This window comes from Thermobia domestica, chromosome 3, assembly GCF_964235325.1.
Source record: "Thermobia domestica chromosome 3, izTheDome1.hap1.1, whole genome shotgun sequence".
Classification (NCBI taxonomy): Eukaryota; Metazoa; Arthropoda; class Insecta; order Zygentoma; family Lepismatidae; genus Thermobia; species Thermobia domestica.
The window spans coordinates 123,088,565-123,102,793 of record NC_137456.1 but is presented as its reverse complement, the minus strand read 5'-3'; the positions used below and the strand labels follow the sequence as shown (position 1 = coordinate 123,102,793).

The 14,229-nt window shown below is 33.6% G+C and overlaps 1 protein-coding gene across 5 annotated transcripts in view; it reads right to left on the bottom strand.

Annotated features, from left to right (window-relative positions):
• The window catches only part of LOC145680694 (uncharacterized), a 357,368-nt gene that overhangs the window by 185,524 nt on the left and 157,615 nt on the right, over window positions 1-14,229 (bottom strand). The window contains exon 4 of one of the 5 annotated variants that reach the window (XM_081751601.1): window positions 1,112-13,426. The exons of the other annotated variants lie outside the window; for them this stretch is intronic. Within the exon in view, the coding sequence (XP_081607727.1) occupies window positions 12,820-13,426 (607 nt within the window). The 3' untranslated portion in view covers window positions 1,112-12,819. Of the gene's footprint in view, window positions 1-1,111; window positions 13,427-14,229 lie in introns of those variants that run through there. 5 annotated transcript variants of the gene reach the window in all.

Sequence of the window (14,229 nt, the reverse complement as noted above, 5' to 3'; positions counted from 1 at the left end):
ATATTATATCAGTTGTTAAGTAATAGTTGACTTATTTGAGATGTTGACTACATCAAAAACCGTATTTTAAAAATATTAAATTTAAAATAGTGTCCCCTACGGAGGAAAAAAAGTAAAATAGAGTTTTGAATTTATTTAAAACATTTTAACTTTCATGTAGCTACCTTGCTCAATTAATTGCTATTTAATAATATATATTAGATTTATTTGTTCTTCATTTCTTTAATTTTATATAAGTAATGTCTACATGATCTTTGAGATTTGGTAGGAGGACACGTCCCCCTGTCCCTGCTAGAAACGCCCATGCCCTTTAGGCTGAGACGGATGATTACGGCAAGTGAATGATAATGGAAGAATTGATGGAATGAAAATGTGAGAGGAAACGGAAGTACTCAGAGAAAACTTACGGACACGATGTTGCCCACACAAGTTTCCTTGGTCGGGGATCGTATCATACCCCACGCACCAAAGGTAAGCCTGCACCACTGAGCCACCGCCCTCCCCCCTTAAGCGTTTTATAGGAGTATTTGCATTAATACATACATCACATGTGTATATTAGTATGTTTTCTCTATAATAGTACAATCAACCACCCAAAAGCCTACAAAGTTAGTACTTTCAAAGTAACCAAATGGAACCGGGTCCATCCCTGGATAGAGTATAAATGGTTCGAATCGGATATTAAACTGGAAGTCCACGTCTAGTATAGCCTCGCTGATTGAAAGCAAAATTTAACTTCAAATAATAACAAAATGATTACCGACGGAAAACAACCTTTATCCATAAATTATCACATATAGCATCTGTGCATAATTAGTACTGAAAATGAAACAATATAATTTACCTTTAGGATTTAGGTATTAAAAAATCAAGTAGAAAAATCATTCAATTTACAAATGGTCTATCGACTAGGAGACATGAACAAACCATGTTTTTAATTTAAAAACGCTTACAGTAAGAATCATTCATAGTCACTGAATATACGATGGAAAGTAACATATGAAGAATTTTAAACATTTCCTGCACTAAAATTGAATATGAAGTGCACATGGGAAAGTAAGAAGAATAAGTAAATATAAATAAATAAATAATAAAAAAAAAGAATGGACAATGGAAAGTTACCGTTGCTTTATTTTGCATTTAGCTTATCACATATAAAGTACAAAAACAAAATAATATGCATAGGGAAATAAGAATATATAGGAAAACAACAATGAATTCAACCGAAGGGCACAAAAATAAATATGACACTAAAATGTTGTATAAGTGACAGTCATTGGTTTCATATGCATTACCAGATGACAGGTCTTGAAAAGAAAATCAACAAATCTGTAAGTCACTGGATATTTAATGGAATTTAGTTCCTTTCTCTCGGAAACCCACATTCTTTGGACTTTTCTTGCTTTAAGTCTCTACCTTTCAAGATCTTCCTCTCTTTCATTTCTTCTTATTTAAATCATTTTATTTACTTCACTAATTCGCACTGTTTACCCATATATTCTTTCACAAATTTTTATATTACAATCTTATAGATGACCGACTAATATGTGATTGCTATTTGAATACAAATAAATTCACTATTGTTTAAATATAGTTCAATTAATTTCGTCGAAAGAAAAGAGTAAAATTGATGGTTTCGGTCAAGATATTATAATTTGAAGAATATTATCTTAAGTTTCACTTCAACCTTTAATATAAACCACTTCCCTATTCTATCTACAAGAAATTTAACCATATCTTACCATGGACTTAAATTATACACTTTTCTCTCTCCATGTATTATAACAAATTTAGAATTTATAATGACACTATTACTTATGCAAAATTACACTATTATCCCCGCACAATTTCATTATTCATGAACGTCTCTACTTTATGATTGTTATTTTTTTTTTTTTTTTTTTGTGATGCGCTCAAACAAAATTCTTATAAGCATGCGTATGCATACACAGATAGTTATCAAAATAATGGAAACACTTTAACAAAATACTATTTACCTTATTAACGTGGTATTGGATTGTCCTTATCCTGTAGTACTTGTATTCGTCGCGAAATTAAGGTGTATATAACGCATGGATCGTTTCCAAAGGATTAGTTTAAGTTATAGAATTGATCGGTTTAGGAGAGATGCTGTTCACTCTGGTGTTCTTCAATATAACGCATGAACAGGTCTGACTTTATGTGTTGTCATCTCGGAAGGCTGCGATGTTGTTAGGGGACAACATCTGTACCATGAGATGTACCCGGTCACAGCAAATATCAACACAATCACATGCCTGTCCTTTGAGAGTAATAATGGGTCTAACGGAATACTTTAGCACCAGGTGGTCACCATGTTTAACGGTAGTAAGTAGCAGTTTAAAGCATACGCCTTTCTGAACATCCGATATATATATAAACTCAACTTGTTGGAAGCAAGGAGAAACATGAGTCATCGAAATATATTACTTTCGATCATTGGAACCTAGGTTTTATGTTCTCGGCATAATATTAATGCTAATGCAAATGCATTGTTGATTGTGATCAAAACTATCGAAATTTCAACTCGACACGGAATGTTGAGAGTATACATCAAACTGTGATTGTAAAAACAGACAATTCCAGATGTTAGTTATATTCCACAGTCAACTGTACCGCATTAGCTCTCTGGTTGGCGATCACTGTCATCTAGTATTGATATCCAGCCACTGTTTCTGTGATAATATCTTACCACGAATTTTATCGGGTGCTCAAATAATCGCAACCATGGAGATAGCCACCTTCTAGGATGTCTCGAAAGAAGCAAAAATGTGTAGTAAACACAGAACGGAAAATGAGTCTTTCGAAAGTTACAAGCTGCCGAAAATGACGGACAAACTTTAAAGTTCCACAGTTCCAGAACTACGGAATCTGTTGTAATTAGATAAAAAAAAAAAAAAAATATTCAGGAATTAGTATCTACATATCCACGTTTCGGAATCATGCGGTAAAGAGGTAACTAACCGTATATAGGAAATTGGAGTACTGCGAGATACTTTTAAGTACTAATTAAGCATAAATGACAATATTCATGTATTTGCCTTTAAAAATCATTTAATTTCTCTATTAGTAAACGAAAATGATTAATATCACTTTTCCCTTTCTTATAACAATCAAAATATTATTTTCAGGAGTTACCTATTTAGATTTCAATCGAAAGTTCTTTATGATAAAATGGAATCAAATTTCGACATTACAATATATTTGACAATGTTTTAACAGGTTAAGTGCCGCGTGAGACCATATTGGTCTCACATAAAATCTTTTCTTATGGCCACGTGGTGCCAGGTTGGTCTCACATAACCTCTTGTTGTCTTATGGCCTGTGATGACTCACTGATGTCACTTTTTTACATTAAAATCCATTGCAGTGTATAGTAGTTGGTCTGGTAGTACGAAAAATAGACTTGGCCTGAGGAAATGTGAGTCCAACATGGTCTCACATGGCTCTAACCAAAGTGGCAAAAATAGATCGTGCTTTCCACATTACCCACAGGTCTATGTACTATTCAAGTCTCTCATAACTGACTCGATACAATAATCACGTGGAGTAAAAGTACAACAAAGCGTACAGAAGTTGCTGCTAAGTCGTTGCAAACTTATGCGTTTGCATTTTCCTGGGAAAATTCGGACACAATCGGCTAAAATTTGCGTGGTGACATGTTGGTCTCACGCGGCCACTAAGTCTATTCCGGGCGACAGTCTATCTGGTGCCACGTGAAACTAACGTATCATTACGAAAGTATCAATACTACATAAAACCGACAATACAGAATGACCTAAAATTATTTTAATTTACTACTTAGGACATACAGAAACGAGAAATGGAGAAAATAGATTCTGGCTATAGGCAGGGGCGGATTAAGTTTCTGGCGCCCCTAGACTAGGGTGACCAAATCGTCAACTAGAAAAAACGGGACACCTTTTATTTTTGGACAGGTTGCTCCCCTAAATACATTTTTTAGCCTCTCTGTTCTCTCTCTTTTTGTATCTCTCATAAAAAGGGACAAATTTACACTTTTTCGTTTTAAAACCTATTGAGAAAGTTGTAGAATCAGTTAAATAACAAGTAACTATCTGCAGCTAACAAGAAATGAAAATATAAAATAATGAAATATTTGAAAACATTACTAAAAATATACGAAACATTTTTATCAATTATTAAAAAAAAAAAAAATGAGGTATGTTCATGACAATAATGTAATGCAAAACATGAGTTCATTTCATGAGCTAGATTCATGAGAATATCTAGCTGTTGTCCTAGTCATCTTTAAAACTTCCTTCTTTTCTAACAGGTTTACAAAGTTATAAAAGTCACAACAATCCATTTTGAAATTGTATAGCACTTGAAGAATTGCAGAAAGGGTCTCCACTACCATCCTGTTTCTTTCGTCTGTTCATTGAATGTTCATGAGCAAAAATATTCTTTCAGTATTGCCATTATGAGCAGGGATCGCAAACACATATTTGTATATCTTTAAAGATTCAGAGTGCTGTTCAGACCTAGTATAGGTTTTGAAAAAACAAACCCACTTCTTGTGGCACTGGAGGGATTTTTTAAAATCCCATCTCCATTCCTTTATATTATTATTAACAAAATCCTTCAACGAAGCCACGTGATCGAAAAGGAAAGAATAATTTATTTCAATACTTTTCTCTTTGAAGTAAGCAACACTAGTTTCAACCTGCCCCCAACTGAGGATGTTCAACAGCATCGATTTGAATATTGAAAAAGTAGGGAACAATACACTCTATTTCCTCATATATTCAATGCAAGTTTCATAAAACTCGTTAATTTCATTTTTGAAGTTGATTTTGTTTTGTTGCGTATTTTCATTCCTTTTAAGAAAGGATTTTACATTAAATGATAAAAACTGTTCCTCTTTTCTTTTAGACATAGCTTTAAGCATGCTTTCCATTATTGACATCCATAACACTTGTTTTTGCAGTTCATTCAATTTTCTTAATTCTGTGCTGGAAGATACTACTATATTTATGCTTCACTTACAGGATTATTGTTTAGTCAAATCACGGAGACACTGTACTGTACTGATGACAGCGCCTAAATTCTCCACGGCCCAAAATTGAAAGCAAAATCAGTTGAGTTGAGTTGATATTGAGTTTAACGTCCCTTTCAGCACCGAGGCTATATGAGACGGGACGTAATGACTAACGTGGAATCCGAACCACATGAGCTCCCGCCGGGAATCGAATCCGGGTGTCCCACGCCAAAGGCGCGTACGCTAACAGTTTAACCACGAAAGAGCTTGAGAGCAAAAACAGGTTACATTTGTTCTTCATAAGGCTTTCAGTCCTTTGCACTGTCATCTGCGGAGTGGAAGTCTTGGAGTGATGAGGCCTGGGAAGGGAAACACTGCAGCCACCACATCCATCATCGCAAACGTCGTAGTGATGTTGCTCAGTAATTAGGCATGTTCCAATATAATCACATAGCTTAGAAAATAATATACATTTGAAAATTTTAGCGATTGGAAAGTGTCTTTGTACCCAATGTAAATATGGGACATTGTGGCGTCTCGGGAGATTTTTTCGGGACACCGGGAATGGTAGTGAAAAATACGGGGCAATCCCGTTTTTAGGGGGCGGTTGGTCACCCTACTCTAGACACTCTGACATAAGGCGCCCCATCCCCAACATTCACCTACATACTTCTTTTAAAACACCAGCACAACTCATGTTTATGATATATATATATATATATATATATACAAGTATAAAACATTCTGTTCATCACATCACATAAAACAAACACTTATGACGCTCTGAATCTTACAGTGGTTATAAGCTACATCTTTACATGTTATAATCTGGACGGTAACACTATCTTTTTATCTTTAAACATCAACAGTTATTGGAAATAGTACGATATTTGTTACAAACTAAAACACTTCTTCCTAGCTTTAGCGTCTGCAAATAAACTAACAAGTGGTTCAAAATCTGTCTTTCTTAACAGTTCGCTTTCAATACACATTTTACTAAGAGCTGAAAGTAGTAGAAAGAAGAGATTCTTAACACGTTTTAACACAGAAAAAGATCATTTCCGTGAACAGTTCGAAGTTGGCGCAGATACAGACATTCCTAGGCAAACATCTACATTGGGAACGATGGTTTCGAGTTCCTTTGTCTGAATGTACTTCAACATTACAGATGCAGTTTTGATAGCTACACCATACGCTTTCAAGAGAGCTTCGAAATGAATTTATTCATTCGAAAAACTGTAATTTAAGTCATCTTTGTAATGGAGAACCAATGCATTCACTTTTGCTCGGATGGTTTCAGTCCACATTATTCAGTTTTGCGAATTTTTATTATTATTATTAGTATTTATCATGTTGTATGCCTTTTTCCTTCTGCACAATTTAGAGATGAGGAAATAAACAATTGCATTAAATATCTCCGTATGAAATCGTTCTCTTCCATCTCAACACGTTTTCTCCCTTTTTTGTTTTATTGGAAGCTGTTTTCCTACTTTTCTTCCGTCCTTTGCCATGCAGATATTCATGACATCCACTTATATTCTTTGCTTCCTCTTCGTATGCATTCCAAGTCCGTACTAACAATCTGCAAATAAACTTCCAATCCTGCAATTACTTCTGTTGCTTCACTCACATCGATATATATTGCTTGTATTTTTTTATTGGCTGCATCGAATCGCTCCATGATCTTTGCCCAGGTAGTACACATCAATGCCGACTCTAACTGTTGCTTTTGATTTCGCCAGTAATCATCAGCCTCATTACGAGTTTGTGCTTTTTCATTGTTATCATTTGCCATTTGCTCCAGAGCCACACAAACTTCACTGTAGCTTGTGGAAAGTGCTTTACATGCATCTGCCCTTACTGACCAACGACAGAACAGTTGATCCTGGCTTCAAATGTTTTAGTAAAAATGCTCACCTTCTGTCTGAGGCTGAGAAAAAGTTATATAGGTTCTGCAGTAAACCAACAAACGAAATAGCGTCACGACAAGATTGAACGGCACAAGATTTAGGGAATGAGCAAAACAGGGTATGTATTTTGCCAAAGGACTAAGGCTTCTTTCACATTGATGCGGCGATTTGCCGTCGGCATTAGTGGCAGTTTGCCAGGTGAGAAGTGTACCCTTTCATATTACCCTGCGTTTTGCTGTGGATGTAAAATATGCGAGCAGGGCTGCTATGCAACTGAAGAAACAAAACCTTATAACTGTTGTCGTGTTGTGGTGGTTGCAAGGGACAGACGCAAAAAGTGTCTTCTACTCGCCTTGTTAAGGCAGGCAGAAAAAAAAAGCCACAGAAACATATGGGTTCACCCTTTTTTAGAGAAGTGGTATATTGAAGGAGATTTTTCTATACTGTTTCCACAATTGATAGACTTGAGCAAAATAGCGGCCAAGTTCTGGATATTTAAAGTACCATCCTGGTATTCACCTGTTGTGACTGGGAAAACCAGTATAGTCCTTTCAGGATAGTCGGTGGTTGAGACCTATCCCAAATCAACACTCAACCACTGAGCCCAAGGCTGGTCTGTAGATATTATTATTATTATTATTATTATTATTATTATTATTATTATTATTATTATTATTATTATTATTATTATGGTATTTCGGGTTTATTCTTTTGTTTTAAGCGTTCTGACTATTGACTAAAGTCTCTTTAAAGCACTGCTCTAGTCTCTGAATTCAAAGGACTATAAGAAATTACGACCATAGAAGTGTTAAAGATAATTGTAAAATATATAAAATACGGTATATTTATCAAATATCACATCATGAATTCTCTCTTGCTTTACGAAAGTACATTAAGGTACTATTACTAAATATGTAATATTGCTGAAGTATTTGATAGTGTATATTTCAATTTTGGGGCACCACAAATTTATAGAATTACAAGCTCATTTGTCCAGTGCTGCCTGGACATTTATTTCTCCCAATCTTCTATTACATAGAAAAAAATAATTTATATTTATTTGAACTCTTTTTCGACACTTCGGTAGTATCGGTCGTTTTCGATTATTTTTACATGTCATGTTTTCCCATATAGTGCATGTAACAAGTTTGGTTAAAACTACTCCAGGTGTTCTGGACTAGAACATAACCACATACACAAACACACTTAACAACCAACCAACCAAACAAACAAACGAACACACATACACACACATAATGCACCAACTAATGTGTATACATGATCTGTCCTCTTTCAAAATCAGGAGTCTCCCATTTTGCGCCACCAACTTCTGGCCTGCTGCACGCACGAATCCGTACAACATGAATCCTCATAGCCTTGCGTACATCACCCATTGAATACAACACTAACTTAAGACAGTCGCAGTGCACGAACATTCAATGTTACGAACTCATAAAGAGTTCGTGTAACAGTACGTAAGTGTTTCCAATATTTTTGATAACTATTAAATGTATATATGAATGAAAGTCAATTTTTGGCAGTGACTGAACAGTCATATTTAAAAAGATTGGTATTTACATTTTTAATAAATCTTCACGATATTAGAAAAAAAAAATTAAAGCCTAGTTAAGTAAAGAAGAAACGTAACTGAATTTTGTAGATCTATAGAAGGATATGCGTATAAGATTTGAGACGGATACATCAGGAGTACAACAGTCCTATATTGGAATACGAGTATTTAGAATAAGAACACACTCGCTTTCCGTTTTTATTATTTTATTTTTATTTGAAACATGAATGTAAAGTTTTACGTGGTATCTAAATTGCATACAAAACCACCTTTAAAAAAAAAAAAAAAAAAAAAAAAAAAGCGTCTTAAAAACAAGAGAAAATAACCAGTCTTCTTGCGCCCATCCTGTAGATGATCCTTCATCTACTGAATCGTTTTTCAAAGACTATTCGTCTAAATAATTTCAAATTTTCAGGTTTTCCTTGATATTTTCTTTTCAGCACAGAGGCTATGAGATAAGAGTTTACTGCTTAGTGATATCCGAACCAATACTCGAGTTTGTCACCAAAGCAAGTACCACACCGTGGATCATACTCGGGAAGACATTCACAGAAAGCATGTGAACTAAATACTTGCTTACGAACGGCATTAATATTGATTTGAGTGTATCCTTCAAATTTGGTTTCATTTGATTTATTTTTGATATAACGTATTTCCACACTGCTTACACAATTACGTTCAAGTTACCATATGGTATTCGAACAGTAAATAGTGCAGCATTCAAATATTTACAGTTCATGTTAATTCGAAATAATAACCTATCAATCACCCAATGTGTCAAATTTGACTTTCTTAATAATAATAACAACAACAATAATAATACGGAATTACGATAGAGCAACGTCGTGTACAAGTGACATACAATCATGCAAGTTGTTTTAGACATGTTGTTACTCGACTTCCAGTTCTAGCTTTCGAAAAAAGAAAAAAAAATTGCCAAGTTTTTAAAATCAAATCAAATTAAGTCAAATTTGCACAATATTCAAAGCAATATCAAGGGTACACTATGTAAAGTTATTTGGTAGCGTGGTCTCGAAGAAATGCAAATCGGAAGATGATGAGGAACCTAGGAGAATGGCGCAAGCTAACTAATAGAGCGCTTAGTTATTAATGCAATGATATAACTAGGAGTTGGTTCAATGGTAGAACGATTATTTTGACCTAAGATTATTCAGACTTTGTTATGGACACATGTTGTATTTGTACCCAAGTTCTCCCTCTTAACAGCATTCCAGAACATTATCTTTATTAGCTTTCATTTATCACCCACGATACAAGGCATAATCGTGAGACATTATATTCAAAATGTAATTACATTTTTCAATAAAATTACCATGAATCATCTACCATATCAAATAAGTTACAAATAAATAAAATATATTCTAACTTAATATTTTATCTTCTGTCGTTGCTACCTGCTTTGACTGGCACATTCTTCAGTGCAAATTACTACATATAAGTAAATAGAATACTTATTCTTTAGATTTCAAGGTTGAGAAAAACAAGTACCTATATATACATATTTCTACTGGAACACAATAATTTCTACTGAAGCATATGCATTTGTGTATGTATGTATGTAGAAATATTATCTCCGCTGAGTGTACAATGCACTTTATTATATGATTTTATTTGTATGCTAGCTGAAGCGTCAAGCATTGTCCGATAATAGATATAGAAAAATATCTTGAACACATATTATACAAATCTCTGGTTTCTAACAAGAAAATCGACAACAATTTCGAACTTACTGAGTTTACAAATCTTCCATCCTAAAGTCGCTCCTGAATCCGGCGGTTCAATAAATACAATCTCTTTTGTCCCTTCTGTGCCCCCCATATTAATTTATCCGTTTTCTTCAATCCCTTCGTCGAGCAATTTCCGAAACAGCCAAGTAAATGAGATGTTCGTATTCTGTTATATAACACCTTATACGTATATATCAAGTTCCAAAGCTTTATACTTTAAAAGAACAGCAATAATAATGGAAGCAATCTATACGTACAATATCTTTTTCGGACTAGTATTTTTGAAATTCGAATACAAAAATAACATGTTCCTATTATATATAGTATAAAGAGAGCTCATATACCAAAATGCGTGCCTGTACATCCAGCAGTTCACAAAAAGCTTTTCTATTTTCCTCTGCATTCACAATATTAAAATTCCACTCTCCTTTCTTCCGAACCCTACGAGATGAAATTTTCGAACTGTATTTAAATAAGATAAAATATTTTTACAGAATATGCCTTCTTTAAAAATAAAACAAATAGTACAAAAAGGGCAAATAATTCTTTCACGAAAATTATTTCAAAAAAAAAAAAAAAAAAAAAAGCCTGACTAAAAAGACAGACTAAAAAGCGCTCTCACATATTATAAATTGATTGTATATGAGAGTACTTTTCATTTTTTTTTTCAGTCACGCTTAGAACTTTTTAAAGTAATTTTCTTAAAAACGGAATTATTTGTCCTTTTTGCATTATTTGTTTTAAAGTAAACACTTTTTAAAACAAAAAAATTTATTTTCTACTATTCAGACAGGTTTAAATACATTTTCTATTTACATTTTATTTCATTTCGTACATTTATTATTTACATTTTATTTCTCATACGATCATTCTTCGCACGGTCCAACTAAAAATTACTCTTAGTTAAAAATATATATATAATAAATATATAGAAATATATAAAAGTAATAATGAAATATTGTATTTTCACCCGATATGCGTTGCTGTGCAAAAATTTCTTCATTGTATGACATCGGGAAATAAGTTAAATTAAGGTTGCAAGATTTGAGGATACGGTTGAACCGTTGTAAGTTAAAGAAAAGTATGTAAAAACGCCCATATGCAAAGTTTTCTGCCTGTGTACCCGCCACTGCAAAGAAAGGAATAAATCTGCGAAAAGAATGGCCTATTTAATGACAATGTATATTCTATATGAATGCCACTGCAACGAAATTACTGATCTATGGTGCCAATGTGTCGGAAGAATAACCTTCGATTTTAACGTATTCTTTTGTGGTTCTTGCATCTTGCTTAGATTTCTGGAATGTCAGTGGAGTCCCTACCAGCAACTATTCTGATATTTCAGTAAAGTATTCGGTGAAAACTACACCTTATTGAGATGGCTCCAATAATTCATATATTTTCTACTTGTTTGAGCTTTATATAATGGAATAGAGTATTGGATCTGTGAAAGATAAACCAATAACGAGTATGTGTGTATTACTGTCATTTAGAAAATAATAGCAGTTCTCTTGTCTCTCAATCTTCATTTTCACAAACATACGTAAAATACCTTTGATTGTTTAAGTACAAAGTCTATAAAAAATTTAAAATTCATGAAGCGAAAGGATTGATTCCATTAGACGAGCGATAACTGATGTTAGTGAAACGCACAGTTCTCTTAAAGAAATACTGTATAGATTTACTGTATAAACTGTACTAAAGAGATACTGTATAAACTTCATAAATTCATACTTTTCAATGCAAGCAGTATCCATATGATGCATTAAAATTATATTTAACGATAGGTTAAATTTAATGATAGTTGATTTTCAGGTTTAATGTCTCTTTTTTTGTACCGAGCCTAATAATACATGGACCTACAGCTTAATGTAGAATCGAATCGAAGCCTTATACATTCCCATCGGGAACCGAGCTCAGGTCTGCTACTTCGAAAGTGCAAACGTTCACCATTTAGTCATGAGGGAACTTAGCAACCATTAGTGAAACAATCAATTTGTACATTACTACTTTATGTACTCGTTTCTTTTCAACACTGAGACTACGAAATGTAGACCTACAGTTTACCTACAGAGATGTAAACAGGGGATTTAAACCTGTCACTGAGAACTAATAATGGCTCCTGCACTAAAAGTGACAACGCTTAGGATTTTGCAACAAAAGAGCTCAGGGCTTAATTATACGTATTATGCTACTGATTTGGTTATATGATTATTTACATACAAGTGAGGATTGTAATGAGTTTGAACGCGACAGAAAAAAGAAAATCTATTCCTTCTATATACATGCTTCTACTTCAGAACTAAAATATGTTATTTTAACTCTTTCCTTCACCCTTTATAACAACATTATTTTATTACTGCTTTCTTTCGTTCACTGGAAAATATTTTAATAAAAGACATGGACGGAGCTTATAAGGCTTTGAATCTGTAAAATTTCTCTTAATATTGCATGTAGTATTTTTAAAATACTTTATACAGTACATATCTCGTTACAAATTCATATGAGATTCTCTTACAGATTTAACCGTCGTCCTCTTACTCACTAGTATTGTCAACTAAATAATTAGGTGCACTATGAATGATGTCTTAGATGATTGTGTAGCACATTTTTATCGCAATATATCTCGCCGCAAGCGGGACACTTCTGAGGCTCACCGTCGTCACTAACATGGCTCCACAAATGATATTTAAAGCCAGAACTTGTATTATATCCTTTTGAACACACTACACAATTAAAAGGTTTATCAGCAAAGTGTATCCTTATATGTTCTTTCAAATTGTCCTTACGAGAAAAGGACTTTCGACATATTGAACACGGAAATGGTTTGACGCCACTATGCACTCGCAAATGGCGTGTCATATGACCTTTTTTATCAAAGTCCTTTTTGCATATTTTACAAATATATATTATAATGCCCATTGCGGAACTCACTACATCGCAATATTTATGTAATTCAGGTGCCAAGTGTGAAAATGGATCTACTGCTTCAGTCGTGTCTTGTAAAAAATGTCCCTCATACGATGCGGTCGTTGATACTATTGCAGGCATAGACTCTGAGTAACTATATAGTGTTTCGTCGTGATTATTTCTTATTCTGGAAACACCCACCGTGCTGGAAACAGTTAAGTTATAGGGTGGTCTTCTTCTTTGATGTCTTGTGCCTTTTCTCACTAAAGACCTGAAATTGAATAAATACAACTCATCAAAACAAATATATCTTCTCAAAGTATTATATATATATTGCCATATTCATTACATATTTTACAGAATATTTTGCAGTATTAAAAATAGCATGCTGAGAATTTAAGCAGTTCGTAGTATCTTACTAGTTATGTTGGATTCATAAATGAATAAGGAAACCGTAAATATGTGTTCGTAATCGTCTCTCATCATTTGAGCTTATGCCATTCCATTCAACTGCGCTCTTATTACTCATAGATTGTAAGAGTTTGACTACAATAATCATAACGAAAAAGGAAGTAAAATTTCTTCGATACCCGTTCGTCTTTTCCAGCAGAAAACTGTTTATATTAATTCAACGCACAAGACCATTTCCTACTACAATTTATAATAAAATAAACAAGATTAATGGCATAGTATTTAGCCTCATAAGGACTGATGTAATCCTCACTGATTCTTAAAATTTCAATGCATGATGTTGAGGAGATAAAATATGAGATCATGGCAATGCGATGATATGAGGTTAATAAAGTTTAATATAATTGGATATGCGCCACTACTTCTACCACTGTTTTTTGTGGGTTCTGAACAGTTTTACAACATAATCAATTAAAATGTTATGTGCTTTGCATAGAGCTATAAGTCTTCTAGAGAAAAATCATAATAGTAATTACAGAAAATCCGAAAGTAGAAACTGATCAAATTAATTAGATACGGGGGCGTATATGAATGAAAATGAAGCCAAACGTACATCGACCCGTACTTTTTTTTTTTTTTTTTGAAACTATCAACCAAATCGAG